The following is a 20,916-nucleotide window of genomic DNA, read 5'->3' on the forward strand; positions in this document are numbered from 1 at the left end:
GTAACTCTTGGGATTTTTCAGGTACGCAGGTTTTCTGAAGCATTTTTCTGTTTTGAACATCCAAGGCAAGCAGCCCTTGCCTATCAAGAACTCCAGTAAGTAACACAAAGCAGAAAATACTACAAGAGTGATATTAATTTTCTTTGCGTGGAACTTATATCTCACTGAATCAGTGGTATTTTTCACTGAATATACAAGAGGGGCAGTCTGTGAGAAATCAAATTCCGGAAAAATTCTGCCTCTCCAGTCAAGTCTGTCAAATGTATAGAAATCTGATGTGAGGCCCCATTCTTAGTTGAAGATCCATCACTGACCTGACCAGCCAAAACCTTCAGCTTCCCAGGGCTACGTTTACTTGATATTTTTATGGGTACATGATCCTGCAAGAGCAAAAAAGAAACCCCTTTATTTTCACAACATATGGATCCCCTCACTTATATCTGTCTCCTGCAAATAAGCGGTCACTAGCCTCCAGTATCAAACTTGGGTCTGATTTTACTATCCAAAGGAAGTTTGTTTCATTTTTCCTGTTGATTATGTATGGATATGATAATGTATGATATGCTGAAGCATTTTTTAAAGCCCTTACTGTGTGCAAGCACCATGCTAAATGCTAGGGTTACAAATATAAACAAGCAAGACAGCTCCTACCATCAAGGAGCTTACATTCTAATGGAAAAACATAAAGGAGAATTAAAAGGGATATATGCGAGTTAGCATGATTCAGAAATTGCCAGGAAGTGATTGTGAAGGTCTGGTTCCAGAAAAGAGAAAGTAAAAGCTTATCTTCAGAGCCCAGAATCCCAGAGGCAGAGTCCAAAGTGTCTGTAGAGGGAGGTAAGGAATATAGCTGAAGATCAGGCAACCACCAAGTCAAATAGAAGATTATTCCATTTAGGAAGCCTGTGCAATATCCAATTCAAAATATCCAATAAGCATTTGGTGATGCTATAGATCAGAGGTGTGAAATTCTCTAACCTACCTCACAAAACTCCCAGTTCACCAGAGCTAGATGAAAATGTAATTGGTTTACATTAAATGAAAGGTTTAACAAAATCATTAAAAATATAATGTAGCATAGAAAATTTTTATTTGTGGTTTTCTAAGTCAATATGTGGCCCACAGGGATCCTTTTCTATTTGAGTGTGACACCACTGCTGTAGATCTTGTCATTTTCTCATCAGAAGCCTTCAAAAGGCCAACTACGTGAAGTCCAAATACTTTAGCTTTTTAGGATCTTCACAATCCAGACCAAACCTACCCCTCCAGTTTCTGTTTTCCACCACTTCCTTTTGTTAACCTTAAACTCTGGGGAGATGTAACGTATCTTGTGCTTTCCTACTTTTTCTCACACTATACCTTTTCACTACCATTTTTCTCAGTTTAGAGTAGAAGCAATTGGCACATTGTTTTAACTTGTTACTACTAGCATCAAACAATATAAATGTGCCCTTATATGATTCTATTATGTGTGCTTCACAGTAAGTTAGATAGGTCTATTCCCTTAAGCCTACTAACAGTTGGGAAATTTCTATACTAAGACTAATAATGCCAACATAGATTTATACATAAAAGTAATAATAATAACTAGGATTTCTATAGTACTTTTAAGTTTTGCAAAGTGCTTTGTAAATATTAGCTCATTATCTTCATAACCTGAGAGGTATTATTATTAGCACCCCACCTCTGCATTTTACAGATAAGAAAACAGAGGCAGACAGCAATTAAGTGACTTGTCTTGCCTAGGACCACACAGCTAATTAATCTATCTGAGGCCATATTTGAACTCAAGTGTTTCTGACTCCAGGTCTAACGCTTTATCCACCATACCACCTAGCTGCCTAGTAAAGCAGAAAGTAATTTTAAAAATTAAAATGAATATATTTCATACCAGTTTATTGTATCAAGGTATTCATTTTCCACATGAAGTTTACCAATGCTAATTTTCCTCTTTATTGATTTTATACACATAAGGTAAACTAGCTTTTACCTTAGCTAAGGATTAAGGGGATCCTCACTCTACCCCTGACCTACACTCCTCACTTACTAAGCAATTGTACCGTTAAGTCTCATGAAAGTAGCTACTTTTACAGGTTTTTTTCTTGGGACCATGGAAATTCTAGAGGCAAGAATTGAATTTATTGGCTTTATATTACAGTACTGACTAACAGTTTATATTTTTCAGTGCTCAGAGTCATCTACAGATGTGCACAGCTATCAAAAACACTTCCTTCTGCAGCTCTCTTCCACCTCTTCCTGTTGAATGTAGTGAACTCGATGGAGATCTCAATTCATTACCTATAATCTTTGAAGATAGGTATTTAGATTCTATTACTGAAGGTAAGTATAACTGAACTAAAATGTGTAGGCAAGCCAGGAATGCTTTTTAAAATATGTTCATTTATAATGTACATAAAACTTTGTTCATTTTGAAGCGTTTTTCCCTCTGGTTATATGTATTTTGAGGATATTTGAAAGTTATATGCAGAAAAAGTACATCTTAATCATTTGAGTTCTCTTATCCTGTTTTAAACCTAAATTTTTTTTTCTTTGGATAAAAGACTTAGATGCACCCTGGATGGGAATTCAGAGTCTTCAGAGATCAGAGTCCAATAGAATGGATAAATTTGAGACTGAAGAAAGCCCTGTAACTGGACTTTCTAGCCCAGAGTTGAAAATCAGACCTGCTGGTGCCTCCAATATATTGTATACAGAAGGTGAAAAGCAGCTCACAAAGTCTCTAAAAGGAAAAAATGAAGATTCAAATAAACCCAAGGTTAAGGTTACTAAACTGATGAGAACTATGAAAACTGAAAACACCAAAAGAGTAATAAAACAAAACTCTAAGGACTCTGTGGTTTTGGTAGGCTACAAATGTTTGAAAAGTACAGCATCAGAGGACCTCTTTAAATGCTCTGAAGGCAAGCCTTCACATAGCCAAAAGGAGGGTCTGGATCCCACAATCAGGGCATTTAATTATGAGACAAAGACCTGCACCAGACAGACAAGTCAAAAAGAAGTTGGCTTTTTGCCAGCTGACACAGACAGAACTGAACAAAAGCCTACAAAAATTGAAAGTATACAGCCAAACCAATTTTCCTCTTTGAACTTTGGCAGCCTAAATCTTTGTGCAAATTTGTCCATTTCAGGTAAACTTGATATCTCCCAGGACGATAATGAAATTACACAAGTGGATCACAGTCTGGCATCTGGAGGGTCATCGGATGTTTGCCATGATCATCATACAACTGAATCAACAGGAGTTAGGACAATTGAAGTAAAACCAAGGAGTAAAAATCCTTTCAGGGGAGAGAAAGTAACTGTCACAGTAGGGGTATGGACAGAATCTCAGCAAGATGAAATATTTTTGGATAATTCTCAGTTACCCAACTTTCAGTCTGTAGTAGCTAGTGATAAATTTAAATCTATAGAAGGATTAGTTTCTGAAAAGGAAACTGTACAAGAAACAAAGTGCCGATGTGTTGGAGATTCTCTAAGTAAATTAAAAAGTAATCCATCTAGTCTTTCTGCAAGAGAATATCATGTTGCAGTAAGTACAGATACAGTTAAATTACCAGATGTTAATGTCACATATGCCTCCTCCAGATTTTCAGATTCAGGTGTTGAAAGTGAACCAAGTTCTTTTGCAACACATCCAAACCCTGATGTAATATTTGAAACCATACAAGAAAAAGGTGCTAATACTGAAAGAATGTATTCTCAGTTTTTGCTAAAACCAGATTCTAACATAAAAATTTCATTAGAAAGCCATTGTACAGAGAGTACAAGTGCTTTAAGTGAAATACAGTCATCCTTGACATCCATAAATTCTTTACCTTCGGATGATGATGAACTGTCACCTGATGAAAATTCTAAGGGATCTGTTGTACCTGAGTGCCATCTAAGTGATAGTAAAACTGTGTTAAATTTAGGAATGATTGATCTGCCAAAATACGATGATGACAAAAAGTCAAGTATTATTTTGCAGCAGCAGAGTGTCATATTTTCAGGACTTTCAGACACTGAGCCTATAGCTGTAAATTCCTTACATTCAAATATAAGACATTCATTGCAGATGGTTGCTTCAGTTGAAGATACCTCTAGTAGCCACAGTTCACAGGCAAACTTTAACATGGTGGGTAAGGATTCTCAAAGTCCTAATGAACCTTTTATCTCTACAGAGAAAGTGACTACACTAAAGTCAGAACTTATTTATTTGGGGGCCACTTGTGTTGATACAGGTTCAATTTCTAATAATGCAGAGTTTAGTGAAGATAGACCTCATGAAGAAAAATTAGACCTCAAACAAATGGTTACAGAATTACCAATAGTTAAAAAGGAAGCTCACACAGGCACAAATGACCTTTCATCAGCCAGCAGTACTGATATGGTAAAACAGGGGTTTGTGGAGAATTATTTTGGTTCTCAAAGTAGTACGGATATTTCTGATACATGTGCTATTGACCACAGCAATCCAGTTAGCCCTCAGAAGGAAATTTCTGAAAAAGACATGATTAATCCTCAACAAGAGGAAGAGGAGGAAGAGCAGGATCAAGAAATGGTTCAAAATGGGTATTATGAGGAAGCAGACGATTCAGTTTTGGATGGAGCAGTAAGTGCTCACTTTAAGAACAATCATGGGCTAGCAGAAGAGAAATTTCTCCAAGCTGAAAGAATAAACAGTGAATATCTAAGGGATGGTATAAATATGCCTGCTGTGTGTACTCCTGGTTGTTTGTCTTTCCCATCTGCACCAAGAGAGTCTCCTTGTAGTATTAAATGTTCTTCTAAAAACAAATTTGACGCAATCACGAAACAACCAAGCAGCACTTCATACAGCTCTACTTCATCAATTTCCTGGTATGAAAATTCACCCAAACCTCAAATACAAGCGTAAGTAAAAGACCAATAGTGTATTTCTTTAAATTAAATACCTTTGTGGAGCTACTTAGATGTGAACTTTTGAAGGAAAGAGATTAGAGATCATAGATCATGGAGAGTTAGTGTGCATTTAAGTGCTTATTGAATTAAACTAGTTAAAAAATGTGTGAATTATTGACAGTTCTCATGTCTTAGCCAGCTACCTTCTGTAAGACTTATGAAGGAATCACTTTTCTACCCTGGAATATTAACATGAGTTTCTCATAACTATATATTTACTTTCAGAAATGGCCAGCAGACCAAAGTAACGTTTTTAAAATTTTGTATTTTTAGAGAACAAAAATAAATTTACAATAAAACTTAAAAGTTTAAATCATAGAAAGTAGACAATGTGTTACTAAATGCACTGGAAATACCACAAATTGTACTAAAGGAATGAAGACCTGTTTTGTACTGTAATTTGTATAATACAAACATAACCTTAAAACATGTCAGCATATCTCTTAGAGACATCCCTGTTGCTCCCACAGCCGTTGATTGTTATTCTCTTGATGTAAGCAAGCCATTTCTAGCTAAGAATAAATGTTCTAGTGGTGATTTTATGGATGGTTAAAACTATATTTTCACTATACAGAACTAGCAGCCTTTTCTACCTACTCTACTCTAGAGAGAAACCAAGTATTCTAAACAGACCTAAGGATTAAAGAAATTGTCCACCACTGTAGCAAGCAAGGAAATGACCAGAAGTTCCAAAGCTACAAAGTATATAGAGCTACCTGAATTTGTCATTGTGTAGATACTAGTTCTCTAGCTTATAAAGTTGATGGAGAAGACCTGAGAAGAAGGATCAGGGAGACAAGTAGAACATCTATCACTACATATAAAGATAAAACTTGAAAAGATCTGGACAACCTAGCCAGCAATTAAAGTAAAATACTTACTTTAACGGTGTTCCTAGATGAGCTGGTTTTTTTTTCTGCATTAGTAACATATTTAGCTATTATTTCACCAACACAAACACCTTGAATAACAACAACAACTAGGATTTACATAACACTTTTAAGGTTTGCAAAGCTCTTTACAAATCTTATCTCGTTTTATCCTCTCAACTGCCCTGGGAGGTAGGTTAACCCCATTTTACAGATGAGGAAAGGAAGGCCCATATGGGTCAAGTGAGTTAAGTGCCCAGAATAATGCAACCTAGTGTCTGAAGTAAGATTTGAACTTAGGTCTTCCAGATTCCAAGTCCTGTGCTCCATCCACTGTGCCACCTAGCTGCCTCTAAGATAAAGACAGTATTGTCCCACACATAAATACTTGTACGTTTTGGTGTTTTGATTATCAGGAATAGATTAAAACTAAATATTCCTTAAGTTCACTACCAAAACTGCTGTTATCAAGAGTATTAAACTCACACATCCCTATCTTTGTGTTGTATTGCATATACTATAGTAAGTGTTTGTTGAATTGACAAGTGACTAGAAGCCAGTCTGCAATTCTGTCATGACCAAGATGCAAAGAATATGTCATTCTATGAGCATTTTGTTACGGTAAATGCAAGTTCCTAAAATTCTATTATATTTCTAAACCACTTAAATTATTAAGGAAACACTAGTGCACCAGAGAGCTATATAGCATGCTTTCCCTCCACCTTCTGAGTTCTAAAAACTATTTCTGTGGCATTGAAGATAGCTGTAGCCTTCCATGAGATCCATCTCTCTCCCTAGGTCATTTAGCAGTCATCTACAAAATTTAGATCCTCCTTTTATATACTCAAGACACATAGGCAAGTAATAACTAATGTTTATTTAATTGTAATACAAAGTTGGTTGTGGTTTCTAATCTGTTCAGCAAGGATAAATATTGTATAATAAGATTTAGTGTTTACAGTCCCTAAAAGATTGGTTTATCATACCTTTAACCGAGTGTCACCACCAAATGCTCATATTACAACAATCCCTTTACCTCACAAAGTTTGTTCCCACCATTCATTGTTGTAAGGAAGATAGATACAATACAGCCTAACCTATTAGATATTGTAGGATTTGAACAACAGGTATATATAACAGGTAAGCTTTCAGCATTGTCATACTACGGTTGTCTCTCCCAAACTTTCTTATGAAATTTTAATTAGAAATTTAGAAGAGTATGACCTTACTCCCAGTGTTATCCTTAAATGATTTTCCATTTGAGTTCATTGTATTTGATTAGAATTAGAATTTTCTAAAAAGAAAAGGAAAGATTATTGGCAAAATATTTGAAACTTAATAATATTATATAATTTCATTATTTTAAAAAAAGTCTTTTAGATTTACTTTGTAATTCCATAAACCCAATGTGTTTTCTTCCTGCTACTAAAAGTATAATACACTATTATTAGGTATTAATTTATGTATTTTGCTTCAGTTTCCTTCAGGCAAAGGAAGAATTAAGACAACTTAAGCTACCTGGATTTATGTACAGTGATGTTCTCCAGCTGGCTTCCTCAATACCTTATTTCAGTATGGAAGAGGATGATGGTTCAGAAGATGGAATACATCTCATTGTCTGTGTCCATGGTTTAGATGGTGTGTGCATCCATAGTATTAATACAAATATTTAGTCCCATTAATAATGATGATGATAATTTTCTTGTATTATTTGCTCTCTGATCTGAAGAAAAGGATTCTTGAATTGTTTAAATAGATATACTACTGATCTCTTTACAAAATCTGTTCAAAGAAGCATGCTTACCTTTTTATATAAATAATAATACCACAGTGATTGGACATCATTGGAAAGGGACTTGTGAAAGACAGTCCACTGGGTTTCAAGCAGCTAGATAGCATGGTAGATTAAAGTACTGTGCTTAAAGTACTGTACTGTAAAGACTCAAATTCAAGCCTGCTTCAGCACCTACTGAGTATGTGACCCTGGTCATTTAAGCTTCACATTTTCCCAATCTTAAAGTGGGGATACCTACCTCACAGGGTTGTTATTAGGTCAAATGTGATAACATGTGAAATGCCTTATAAACCTTTAAAGTACCATCAAGTATTATCACATTAATTTTCTTTTTAGTCATTTTGGATTAGCCTGTTGCTCAGATGTATATTTCCTTGCTTCTTAACAAAGGACATTAAACAAATTTGTCTATTTTTGATGACTCAATCAACATTATTAACATACTATCTTTGTACTAGATTATATTAGAAAACTAATTTCTGCATCCACTTTTGAATTGTTTTTTTCCCTATCTTAACCATCTGTCAGCTTTCACTTCTAACTATAGTCAACAAGCTGCCTCTAATAGAACCCAGACATATTCAGATGTGCCTTTTCAAATTTGTTGTGATATAGGAAACTACATAACCAGATTTAATAATAGGTTGATTAATTTTAAGATGAAATAAACTCTGTAGAGAGCAAGTACAGATATCACCTACACTGTCAGACATGGTCACTATATCCACTGATTTTGTTTAACTATTTTTATGTATTACAAGGTCAGATTCAATGGTGAGGAAGAGGGGCATATATCTAGAAATGTCTGATATAAAATCAAAAGACATCAATAAAATAAAAGATATCAGTAAAACTTTTAAATTCAGCTTCTGTACATTCAAGATTGCTAAAAATCTGATCTCAAAATCAGTGGAATGTTACTGTATTACAAAGTACTTAATTTTTTTTTTTACGTTTAATTAAGTAAAGTCAAAACTCTGTTCTTTAAAGGTATACCTCAGTTCCCATGAGAAATATATGCTTTTGTGTGGCCCTGGGCAAATCACTTCACCCCAGTTGCCTAAAAAAAAAAAAAAAAGCGAGAACTATATGCTTTTCCTTCAGCTGATAATTTACAATCGAATACTTGAACTAATAAGCTAAGGAAACTCTATCTAAAAGAAATATGTAAGGCATTGGTAGGACTTATAGATCAATTAGGGATTGTTCTTACTACAAAGTAATTTTTTCATTTTGTAAAATGATGTACCACAAGTTTCCTTTATTATTATTTTCAAGTTCACTTTGTTGCATTTCTTAAATGGTAAACACACATTTTTAATTTCATATGATGTAGCTGATCTCTTAGATTAGAAGTAAGGAACATTTGATCTAGACCTGGTTATTTTATGTCCTTTTACCTATGAATCCCCCCCCAAAAAAAACCCAAAATAGTATTTGATATTAAAATCTTTATACTGCTGAAACTGAAAAGAACTTTGTTACTAGAGTTTATGATACTTACTTGCTATATGTTTTAATGCCAAGCTCATCACTGCATCCCAGGCCATCACCAGTTGTCTTGATTTTTCTCTTGCCACTGGACTTTTATAACTCTGAAAGAGAGAGTGAGGCTGACAACTTTGTGTAACTCTGCCTCACTTAAATGCAGTTCACATTCAAGTCCAGACATCACCCTATGGTGTCATTGGTCGCCTTTGAAAATGGACAAACAACAATAGCAGAAACCTGTTTTCTTGAGATAGTTGCCTGAGGACCTTTTTGAAACCAGAGAAGATGCAGATATTCATAATTTTTTATAGATTCAAGTTATGGATGTACTATTTCACCTCTTGTCTAGATTGTGATAGTCAGCTGGAAAGATGCTTCATAGATTTGGTCCATTAGTACAGATGTCTTAGACCAACACTCCAGGTGAATGATAAGGTGAGTCCAGAATTGAGAAGAAAGCTATAATCAGATTAGAAATTTGGGAAATTTCATGATGCTTCTAATGGCTTAAAAAAAATTAATTAAAATATTTTAGTTTTGAGCTTAGATGGAACAGCTCTCCTGCTATACAGAACATATTTTAACAGAAGAGCTTTTCTACCCAGTATATCCTAGAATCTGAAAATATGTTCTTTTAAAAATGTCTTTTGGAAAGAATAATCATAGCTTATATTTACATAACACTTTAAGGTTTGTAAAATGCTTTACATATGCTTCTTATTTGATCCTTACAACAACCTGGTGATGTAGGTGTGGTTATTATCCCCATTTTACAGATGAAGAAACTGAGGCTGTGAGGTTAAGGGGTTTGCCCAAAGTCACACATCTAGTAAGTGTCTGAGACAAAATACATACTCAGATCTTCCTGACTCAAAGCCTAAAACTCTTTCTACTATGCCAGGCTATTTCTGTTATTACTATTTCATCTCACTTCCAAAAGGAAGATGGCATAGCTAAGACTGGCTCCAATATGTATTATGAAGTTTAAATGATGAACTAGAATAGTTAAAGTTCACACCCAGCTGACTTGCTATATATAACCAGTAATAGCTACAAAGCACAATTTTGATGTTTTATATCCTACCCTAACAAAGACAACAATAATAGCTAAAGAAATACACCATTAAGTTGAGAATGATGCCATTATATTATAGCTCAAATCTACTCATTTGCTTACTGCTTATAGACATTATCTAGATTTTGGATGTCAATTTTGAAGTGTTAAAAGTTGAGGCTACTTCAACTGACATCAACACAGGCCATAAAATTGCCTTCATAAACTAAAAAAATATAGGGATACTGTGCTTTATACTTCCACTGCTTCTTTACACTTGAATTTTTCTGTTTCTAGGTAACAGTGCAGACCTTAGATTAGTTAAAACATATATTGAACTTGGACTTCCTGGAGGACGCATAGATTTTCTTATGTCTGAGAGGAATCAGGTATGACATGTGACCCTTTCATAGGAAACCATATTAAAAGTGTTTCTTTTATAAACTCATTTCTAGCTATTTGAAAACTCTTTTCCTAAATTTCGTGAAACAAAAAATAAATATGAAGCAAATTTTTTTTGGTTTTGATTTGCCAGTTCATTGATCTCTTTTCATTATATTCCTAAATATTCTGCTTAAGTTTCTAGAATTTATGTATAGATGGAACCCATTAATTAAAGTTATAATTCTAACTTCTTATGCTATTTTTCACTTTTACTTCAAGTGGAATGCTCCACCCCCACCCTAAAACAAAAAACTTTTGTTTTGGGGGTTTTTTTGGAAATGGAATGAGGGTTGTTAAAAGAGAATGCTAAAGAGTATTGAATTTGGAATCAGAGGACCAGGCTTCAAATCCTGACCTTGCTGCTTACCACCTTTGTGACGTTGGAGAAGTCTTAACTTCTTTGGTCTTCAGTTTCCTCAATTTTAAAATGAAATGGTTAGACAAGATAACCTCTGAAGTCCCTTCCCTTAGTCTTATGATCCCGTGGTATATTTTGACCGAAAAGCAATCTTTTTACGAATTGGACCATAATGTAAATAATTCATGAGTGCTCTCTTAAAAAAAAAAAAAAGAAAAGCAGCAGTAAACCGAAGAGACATCAGGTTATAATATATATTAAAGTGAATATTAATATTTAGCTAGAAGTTACTGTATATTTAAAATTATTTAAAGTTGCACGTATAACTAATTTATATATTTTGCTTTTCTTTAGAATGACACCTTTGCCGATTTTGATAGCATGACTGATCGCCTTCTTGATGAGATAATACAGTATATTCAGATTTATAGTTTAACAATTTCAAAAATCAGGTAACTACTATTGTGCCTACTCATTTAATATTTTTACAAGTTACATAAAAATGAATCTATTTCATAGTAGTTTTGTTCTCAACTATAACATAGAAGAATTCTCCTTAGAAACAGAAGCAAAACTGAATGAGAGTAGATAAAATGCCATGAAAGCAGCTCAGTAACAAGTGCATACAAGCAAAAGAAAACAGGAAAAAAAATTAGAGCATCCAGTTTCCATGGCTACCAGTTGCTACACTGGGTTTAAAATTTTTCAGTGCTATCAACTCTCGTTCAGAAGAAAAATTGTATTTTATTAGTATCAGTAATTATTTGTTCACATATACAGGACTTTTTGTTTAGTCTAACTCAACAGGGGCTAAGCAAAAAGATAAATGTCCCTGCCTCAGAAAAGACATGAAGAAAGGGCAAGCTAATTGTTTCTATCTCAACTAGGTTCAATTTAATTCAGTAAGCGTACTTACTGTGTGTAAGACATTGTGCTAGAGATTTAAAGATAGAAACTCAACAGTTTCTACCCTTAGGAACTCACATCATATCTTGAATGTTTGGGGCCAGAGTTGGGGAGGGAGATAGATTACTACATTTACACAATCAGCAACATTATGTGCACTTACTATATGGCAGGCACTGTGCTATAATGAAAGGTTGATTTTTGTTTTGTTTTGTTTTTTAAATAGCCCTTGCCCTAAAGATCTCAGGAAGGAGAAGATAAAACTATCTCAAAAAGGAAGACATTAGCAGCTGAGGGAACTGGGAAAGGCCTCCTCCGTATAGTGATACAAATAAATACAAGATAGATGCAGAGTTATTTGTGGGGAGCATACTAACAAATGGACTGACTGGGGAAAAGCCTCATTCATACAGGAGGTGGAACTTGAGACTTGAAGGGATCTAGGGATTTCGAGAAGTGGAGATGAGAGAGGGAACATCCTAGACTTAGGGCAAGGGGAGAGGAGAGTATGAGGAATAAGGAATTGGAATATGTACAGAGAGTAACAAATAAACCAGTTTGGCTACAATATAAAATGCACAGGAGAGAGAGAATGATGTGAAATAAAGCTGAAAGATAGTTCAGAGCCTGATTTTAAAGACTTTAAATACCAGAGGAGTTTGTGTTTTACACTGGAGGCAATAAGGAGCTGTTGAAACTTCTTGAGCAAAGAAGTGATGTGTTTAAGCCCGTGTGTTAAAAACATCAGTTTGGTAGCTATATGAAAGATAGATTGAAGAGAGGCTAGAAATTCAAGGCAAGAGATAATGAAAGGCTGAGCTAGGGTGGTGCCCATGTGAATGGAGAGAAGGGGGCAGATACAGCAGATGCTGTCAATGTAGGAAAAATAAGATTTGGCAGCTGATAGGACATGATGAGTAAGGAAATCACTCCAAGGAGAGGAGCCAACTTTGCTTTATTTATGCTGGTGCTTTGTATTAGTGTTCATATGTTCCCAGCATGAAGTAAAGAGCCGGTATGATTATAGCAGAACACATTTCCCAATTCTCCTGAGTAAAACCTTTACTAAGTATGGATTCTTTTTTTATCTGAAGTCTCATAAATTCACAAAACAGGTATTAAATATCAATACAAAAAACCCTTTCTAAGTAAAATATAAATGATACTTTATTTTCATTAGTACCGTATCATATCTCCTTTTAGATTATGTCAAGGATTCACCAGACAGTTAATTTCAGTTGATGACACAAATGAACCTGATTCTCAGGGTCATAGCTATCCCTTTTCCAGAAGCATTGGCATCTTTTTAGAGGAGATTGTAGCTGCAAGTCACTCTGCTGCCTTGATACCCCTCTTGAAGTATGTAGCTATCTGAGGAGGAAGTGAAGATGCAATGTTTTCATGCCTTCCATCCCTCCTTACAGAACTCACCACTGTTATACTTATGTTCATGCTCATAAACTTTATTATGAGTTCTAGAGCTTTAGGCATGTAAAATAACTCTTTGCCCACAAAAAGTTAAGGAACCACCTGGTTTAGATGAGTGCTAACTGGACTCTTCTTAAATTCTTAGTGATTTGTTAGTTAATCTGAATACTAGAGTTGAAAACAAAATTTTAATGGCAATTACTTTTAGCAAAGGAGCCTTTAGCTTGAAATATTCTCACTGTTAACATCTTTCAGATGGTGAATAATGTCTTTAATAGAGGAGAATACTTCAGCATGTGACAGGCTTCCCTGCATAAATATTTTATGCACCCATACTTTTGTCCTTGAAAACTTTAAATTCTCTAAGAAAAGGAGTTTCTTAGTCATGTTATTTTTAAATTATACTTATAATATAATACTTTTAAATGAATGATTTTGTGTTTATATTAGTATGACCAACTTACTAAACCTATCATCATATTAACAGGTTCTTATAGATTCCTTCTATCACAAATCGTATTTTTCCTTCAAATGAAAGTAAATATACTAATTAAGAGTTCTCCTAAATTTTTCAAATTTTGTTAAACAAGTAAAATACATGTAAAATATTAATCATTGAACTATTATTTAAAACATACTGAAATGAAATGTGTTCTGCCTTTCTATTATTATAGAAACCACCCTATATTTTAGCAGTGCTTTGTTAACATTTTTGGTAGTTTAACAGCTCCACAATCTTTACATTTCAAATTATTGGTAAAAAGTGGAAAGAAGGGTAAACGTTTCCACATCAAACATTCAAATGCACATTAACTTTTTACTGTGCTGGCTATTATATAGACAGTTGTGGTTTAATAATTCTTCAGTAAGCTTGGCTTAATTTTGTTTTTGTTTTACCTTCTGTTGGCAAAATTATAAACTATTCAATTTAATGTTCTCTTTAAAATATTTTCTCAGCAATCACAATACTAGTTTAAAAAAATCTCTTCCCAGAGCCTCTTTAGAGCACTGATAGCAAAATTATTTAAATTTTGGATTGTTGAGGAAGTGATATTGCAGTCTCATATCACTTTCAAGTAGCATCACTTGCTGGTATTAGAAAATAGCAAATACTGTGTGGCATCAGGCAAGTCAGTTAACCCTTCAGGGTCTCAGTTTCAATATCTGTGAAATAACAAAATTCAACTAAAATTAGAAATCTTTTCATTTTTACTCTTACTTGTTTTTTCATTGTATATGGGGATATTCAGTTTATTTTTTTAAATTAATATATTTGAAAACAATCTAATTTTTTTTTCTTTAAGCTTTATTGGACATTCATTGGGCAACCTAATAATCCGTTCAGTGCTTACAAGGCCTAGGTTTAAATATTACCTCAACAAACTTCACACCTTTCTGTCTCTGTCTGGACCACACCTTGGTACCCTCTATAATAGCAGTGCTCTTGTGAATACAGGTAAAAAAAATTTTCATTTTGAATTTTTAAAAATCTTTTGACTAAAGACATGTTAATTAAATAAGAAGTGGGTATTTTTATTGTTCATATGTTGATAAATGAGAATTCATTATTTCCATATGTAACCTGAACCACAGAAACAAGCTTGTTTCCTGTTTTACCACTTTATACCCCTCAAAAGTATATGTAATATATCAGTAAAATTGTTTGAGAAAAGAGATATTTTTACATTCGTTTGATGTTTGTCAAAATTCACTTTTAACCCTTTTTGTTACATTATATTGCCTCTTCTAAATATTTTTATTAAAATAGTGTGTCATAGAAAAAATAAATGTATTCAGCTAAGATCAGAAATATTCTTTTTCATAATTTAAAAGTTAAAATTCTACTATAAAATATTTTGTAATTGAAATTTTAAAATAAAATTCCATCATTTTAGGAGGTAAGAATTTAGTATGAGAATTGTATATCTTGGATTGTTTTAAATGGTTTCTGGGTGAAATTAGGGTGAGAGAATTTGATCTTACTAGATAGCACTTTAGAGAGAAGGAATTTTCTGTCATTTTCTGTTTCTTAGATTAAATCTTTGTTTATGAACAAACTTTTTGACTTTCTTGTTTCTTTGATATGTAAACCATGCAGTTTTCACTTAAAATTTTGGTGGCAATCAAGTATTTACACTTAACTAAGGATTTCTAGTGAAGAAGAAGAATATGGAAAAAAATAAAATCTATACGTAATCTAAAAGACAATCCATATTAATAGGACTCAGTAGCTTGAGTTTCTTCAATAAATCTTTTCCCAGCAGTTTTTAAGAGTATAAAGATAATTGTTTGAGTTTCATCTCCTTTTCTTACACTGATGAGCAGAGAACCTACAAACTAATGAATGTAATAAAGACAAAGCATTAGGTGGCAATGAATTTTCTACAATCTGAAAATCAGCACTTGCATAATTGAGGATCAATTTTAAAAGTAATATGTTATACAAATATGGAGAACTAATGATAGAAAATTAGCATAAATGTAGAGTATAAATTATCTAAAAGCCATCCAGTAATTTGAAAATTGACTGCTTACTCCTCTCAAAAGAATTCTTTGACTGTAATCATCTGTAGACTGAAATCATTTATCCACACTCTCATTTTCAAGTGTATTTAAGCTCTGTTTATTTTTATTTCTCTCCATGACTAATCAAATAGTTCCTGAACCACAACTTCTTGGTACTTTTTCCTTCATACTACATTGCTAATCTATGATAATGAGCTGGTCTTCTGTTAGCCTACTTAATCCAATTTTTTATTCTGTTTTTTTTTTTTAAATGGACTTTTAAAGGTAAGAATGTTAAAGTTTTCTATGTATTAGTGGAAAGACTAGCAATTTTCTGAACTTTTAAAAATTGAAGTATGTGCTTAAATCAGTAACTTTGGATGTAATTATCATTTCATTTTAGATCTATGCTAATATGTTATTCATAACTCTCCAGGTCTCTGGTTTATGCAAAAGTGGAAAAAGTCAGGTTCTTTATTACAACTGACATGTCGAGATCATTCAGACCCCAGGCAAACTTTCTTATACAAACTCAGTAAGAAAACAGGCAAGTATAAAGTAATAATTTTCAGAAATCTGTGCTCATAACAAAGTATATTTCTGACAAACAAATACAAGTTGGTTTGCTTATAAGCAAGTTACAGTTACAAGGTAGACTGGTAGCCTTAAAGAGAATGGTATCTGATGACTATAATTTCTTTAGTAATGAATACTTTATGCTTGAATAGTGCTTTATCATTCATAAAACACTACTATATGCATAATTTCATGTGATCCTCAAATCATCTGCAAAATGAATGAGTTTTATTAGATAATTTCTAAAGTTCCCATAAGGTGGTCAGGGTCACTGGTAGTATCCCCAGAAGAATTTGAGCTTCAGAGAAGTTAAGTGACTTACCCCTGGTTTCTTGAATCTTGGCCCAGTACACTTTGCACTATACTTCATTGACTCTATAGATATTTCTTTTTGTTTAAGTTTCTGTTGTATGATTCTGTCTTGCCTTTTTAGAGGGGATATATAACTGCTCTAAAGCACCATTAAAAGTTGCCACTTGTTCATTATTAGTCTTGACTTTGGAGCTACTTTTTTTCATCATTATTATGGAATCTGTTCAGATGTCATTATGACTCCAGAGGACTGATTAATTTTTTTTAATAAGGCATAGTTTCAAGTGTCACATCACCTAAGGCAGGAATCATAATCATTCTTTTAAATTGTGTTTCTGCAGTTTCCCATACTCTTTTCACTCTCTACTACCTTCCTTCATCCACTTACTACACTACTTATCTTACTCTGAAGCATTAGATGGGATTCAGGTCAGTAAATGGTCATACCTTAATTAATCTAAAAGTCCAGCTTTAGCCTCCTCTAATATTTCATTCTAAGAAGAGTTTCAAAGGGCTTCAGGGAAGGGAAAAACAGACATAACAATTTACAGGGCAGGGACTTCAGTTTTGATATTAGATAGCAATTTATTTAGTAAATGATCTATTTAAGTGGGAGCTTTTTTTCCCTATCAATAGTTTTAAAGATTTATGTAATACCATGTATATCTATATAGTAATGAAACTGATTTTTAAACATACTAAAATGTATGACTACAAATAAGGATCCTTTCAAGTTACCCCTTTGGAAGCCATGTAATTGTTTAAATATTGTAACTGTGCCTCATCATATTCTTGAAATTCTTTTTGGAGTTGCCTCCAGAGACAGTTTGCCAGCCACACACGTAAGATACCATTTTATACTCACAGAACACTCTCCTTTGATCTGATACCTTTTTCTGTCTCCCTCTCTCTTCCCTTCTATCCCTGCTTTGCCATCTCCCTCCCTCTGCTTGAGCAACAGCCCATGGACCCCCCAGGGAGGGGCTGTGCTAGTGTTGGCTGAGACCCAAGAGCCCTCCAGGGAGAAAGGCTTTGCAGGGCAGGGAGAGAGACTGGGGGCCAAGGAGAGCCTTACATGGCATACATCAGGAAGCAGATTGATATAAGTGCATTTGTGCACTACGTGCCTGCTGTAAGTACTGAAAGTTGATAGCATGGATGTAATTTATGGCTGAGCACTGGAAGTTGAATCACCATCAGTCAAAGACTGCCTGTACAAAATCACTGTTTTTATTAAGACGGACTCTTACATTGACAGAGACTGGTGAATATATATGTGATACAGTATTTTTCATTTAATGAACCTATTTGAAACCAGGTCAGCAAGGCAGTACTACTATTGACCAAGCTGTGCTATATTAAATTAAAAATTGAGGGACAGTAGTTGAGTCAGTTATATCATCTCCTACTTTTATAAACTACTTTTAGTGCCACATAACTAAACACACACAAATGTTTGAAAATAAAGTGATGATTATAAGATGCTTTTTATTGCAATTAGTAATGGGAAATGTGCATACCACATTTCTGTCAGTTTGAGATTTGAAAGCAAGTCCCAGAGGGTCTTGTTCCTCTCTGGATCATGCTACTTTCCTTGTTTCATGTCAAAATGCAAATGATTTCTGTTCTTGAATTATATTGCCAACACCAGGGATATCTTAAGCAACTAGAAATCTCAAAGAAATACCTTACTAGTATTTGTTTACTGCTACTGCTACTGCTACTACTACTATTACTACTACTACTGCTGCTGCTGCTGCTGCTGATGCTACTGTTACTACTACAACTACTACTACTACTACTACTGCTACTAATAATAATAATAATAATGATGATAGCATTTATGTAGCAATTTTAGGTTTGCAAAGTACGTTGATAAATATTGTCAGATTTTATCCTTATAATAACCATGGAAAGTGGCTACTCTTTTTATCTCCATTTTATAGGTGACAGAGTTGCTTGCCCAGGTTCACACATGTAGCAAATCTACCTAAGTTTGGATTTGATCTTATGTCTTCCTGATTCCAGGTCCAACATATTAATTTACTGTACCACCTAGCTACCTAAATTATTCTTAGCCATATACTGGTCTGGCATTTCCTTATGCTATTTACATACAGGTATATATATGTATGTGTGTGATATGTGTATGTATATATATTTGTGATTTATATACATATAAAACTTTTTAAAAATAAATTTTTATTGGTACCTTTTGTTCTTATCTTACTTAAATTTTTCTCTATATCTCTTCCCTTTGCCCGTCCTATACAGCCATCTCTTAACAACAATATTAAAAAAAAAGGAAGAGAAAAAAAATCAGCAAAACCAGGCAGTCTATAGAAAAAATGTTTATGCCATGTTTCACACCAGTGAGCCTCACCTCCCATCTCTACAAAGTAGTGGAGGGAAGTGTCTTTTCTTATGTCTTATTTGTAATTTTACAACATTCATTTTTACTTGTTTTATGGCTGTTATTCTTTCCATTGCATTGTTTTAGTCATTGTGTTTATTGTTTTCTTGGCTCTACTAACTTCGCTTTTATCAGTTCATTTAAGTCTTCCTATGGTTCTCTGTATTCATCATTTTTTTTTTGCAACACAGTAATATTCCATTACATTCATATACCACTGTTTTTTTAGTCATTTCCCCAATCAATGGTTACGTTTACTTTGTTTCTAGTTCTTTGCTACAATAAAAAAATGTTGCTATAAATATAAATAATATAAATATTTCTTTTTATCAAGCCCCACTTTGAGGGATATGGTCAGTAGTGGAATCTTTGGACCAAAGAGTATGGATATCTGTTCCACTTTATTTGCATAATTCCAAGTTGCTTTTTCAGAATGATGGTTGTACTAATTTACAGCTCCACCAACAGTGTATTAGTGCACCAGTCCTTCCACAACTTCTCCAACATTGATTATTATTATTATTATTGTTATATTTCTACAAGAATTTATTGGGGCAGCTAGATGGCTCAGTAGATAAAGCACAGGCCCTGGAGTCAGGAGGACCTGAGTTCAAATGTGACCTCAGACACTTACTAGCTAGCTGTGTGACCCTGGGAAAATCACTTAACCCCCACTGCCTTCAAAATTTAAAAAAGGAAAAAAGAAAAGAAAAGAGAAATAAAAAAGAGAAAAAAGGAAAAAAGAAAAGAAGTAAACATGGTTTAAAAAAAAATGAGGCAACTAGGTGGCACAGTGGATAGAGCACCAGCCCTAAAGTCAGAAGGACCTGAGTTCAAACCTGCCCTCAGACACATAACACTCACTAGCAGTGTGACTCTGGGCAAGTCACTTAACCCCAGTTGCCTCACCAAAAAAAAAAATAATAATAATTTATTAAATTCTTACTGTGTTCTGTGCTCTGTGTTAAGTGCTTAATAGCAGAACACAAAATTGATTCACCTTGTTGAACATAAATCAAACAGTACCATAGTTTTTTAGATCAGTGGAAAAGAAAAATATTTCAAAGTAAGTATGCATATAGACTTTTTCTTATTTGCCCTTTATTTTTATCCCTCTACTTCTCAGCCATTTTTTAAATTAATAAATTCCTGTTGTGATTCCATGTTAGTTTTGCTTTATTGTCCATTATTCTGGTAAGAGCCATGAAGTCTGTAATTCCCTGGATTTGAGGCTTTAGAACACAGCCAGTCTCTTATTTCTGGTACAGCCTGGAATACCCCTTTAGCAAAGGCAAAGCCTCCGCTGTCATTTTTCCTTCTGAATAAAGATTTCTATTTGAGCTTCTGAGAAGAATTGCAAATTTAACAGATTGGCAACATTACAAATATTATAGAATAGGTTAATCATACCCTAAGGAAGGGCTATATGAAAAGAGAGCAAACTTTTACTTAATGTTATCTATAAAATCACTCCTTTTTTTTTCTTTATTTATTTATCTTTTTTTTTTTGCATTGTCACATTCCCTATATTTGCCATTTACTTTCATGTCTGTTTTGGCCAAAATGTTTCAATAAATTTAGTAATACTTTTGAATGAATTTGTATCTAATTAATTTACAATAACATTTACATTTTTGATCCAGACCTGTGATTTCATTGGGGTAGGGAACTCATGTGTAGAAGCTCCTTCTCTCAATGGAGATGAACATAATGTTTGCAGCAGACAATTTTAAAGAGTTTACAGTCTGTAAATCTTGTACTCTAGAACTAGTTCTTCTGTATGAGGACTTCCAACAAGATAATAGAGTAAGAAGTTGCTGTTAG

At 33.8% G+C, this 20,916-nt stretch overlaps 1 protein-coding gene across 6 annotated transcripts in view; it reads left to right on the forward strand.

Moving 5' to 3' along the window:
• FAM135A (family with sequence similarity 135 member A) overlaps nucleotides 1–20,916 on the forward strand; it is a 118,190-nt gene that overhangs the window by 80,003 nt on the left and 17,271 nt on the right. For 4 of the 6 annotated variants that reach the window (XM_027852932.1, XM_027852931.1, XM_027852930.1 and 1 more), the window contains 8 exons: nucleotides 22–95; nucleotides 2,186–2,340; nucleotides 2,562–4,893; nucleotides 7,288–7,448; nucleotides 10,448–10,539; nucleotides 11,307–11,404; nucleotides 14,591–14,742; nucleotides 16,228–16,338. In XM_027852932.1, the coding sequence (XP_027708733.1) occupies nucleotides 22–95; nucleotides 2,186–2,340; nucleotides 2,562–4,893; nucleotides 7,288–7,448; nucleotides 10,448–10,539; nucleotides 11,307–11,404; nucleotides 14,591–14,742; nucleotides 16,228–16,338 (3,175 nt within the window). The remainder of the gene's footprint in view (nucleotides 1–21; nucleotides 96–2,185; nucleotides 2,341–2,561; nucleotides 4,894–7,287; nucleotides 7,449–10,447; nucleotides 10,540–11,306; nucleotides 11,405–14,590; nucleotides 14,743–16,227; nucleotides 16,339–20,916) is intronic. The other 2 variants (XM_027852934.1, XM_027852933.1) reach the window with 1 other exon arrangement.

Source organism: Vombatus ursinus, unplaced genomic scaffold, assembly GCF_900497805.2.
Source record: "Vombatus ursinus unplaced genomic scaffold, bare-nosed wombat genome assembly UNPS02009835.1, whole genome shotgun sequence".
Classification (NCBI taxonomy): Eukaryota; Metazoa; Chordata; class Mammalia; order Diprotodontia; family Vombatidae; genus Vombatus; species Vombatus ursinus.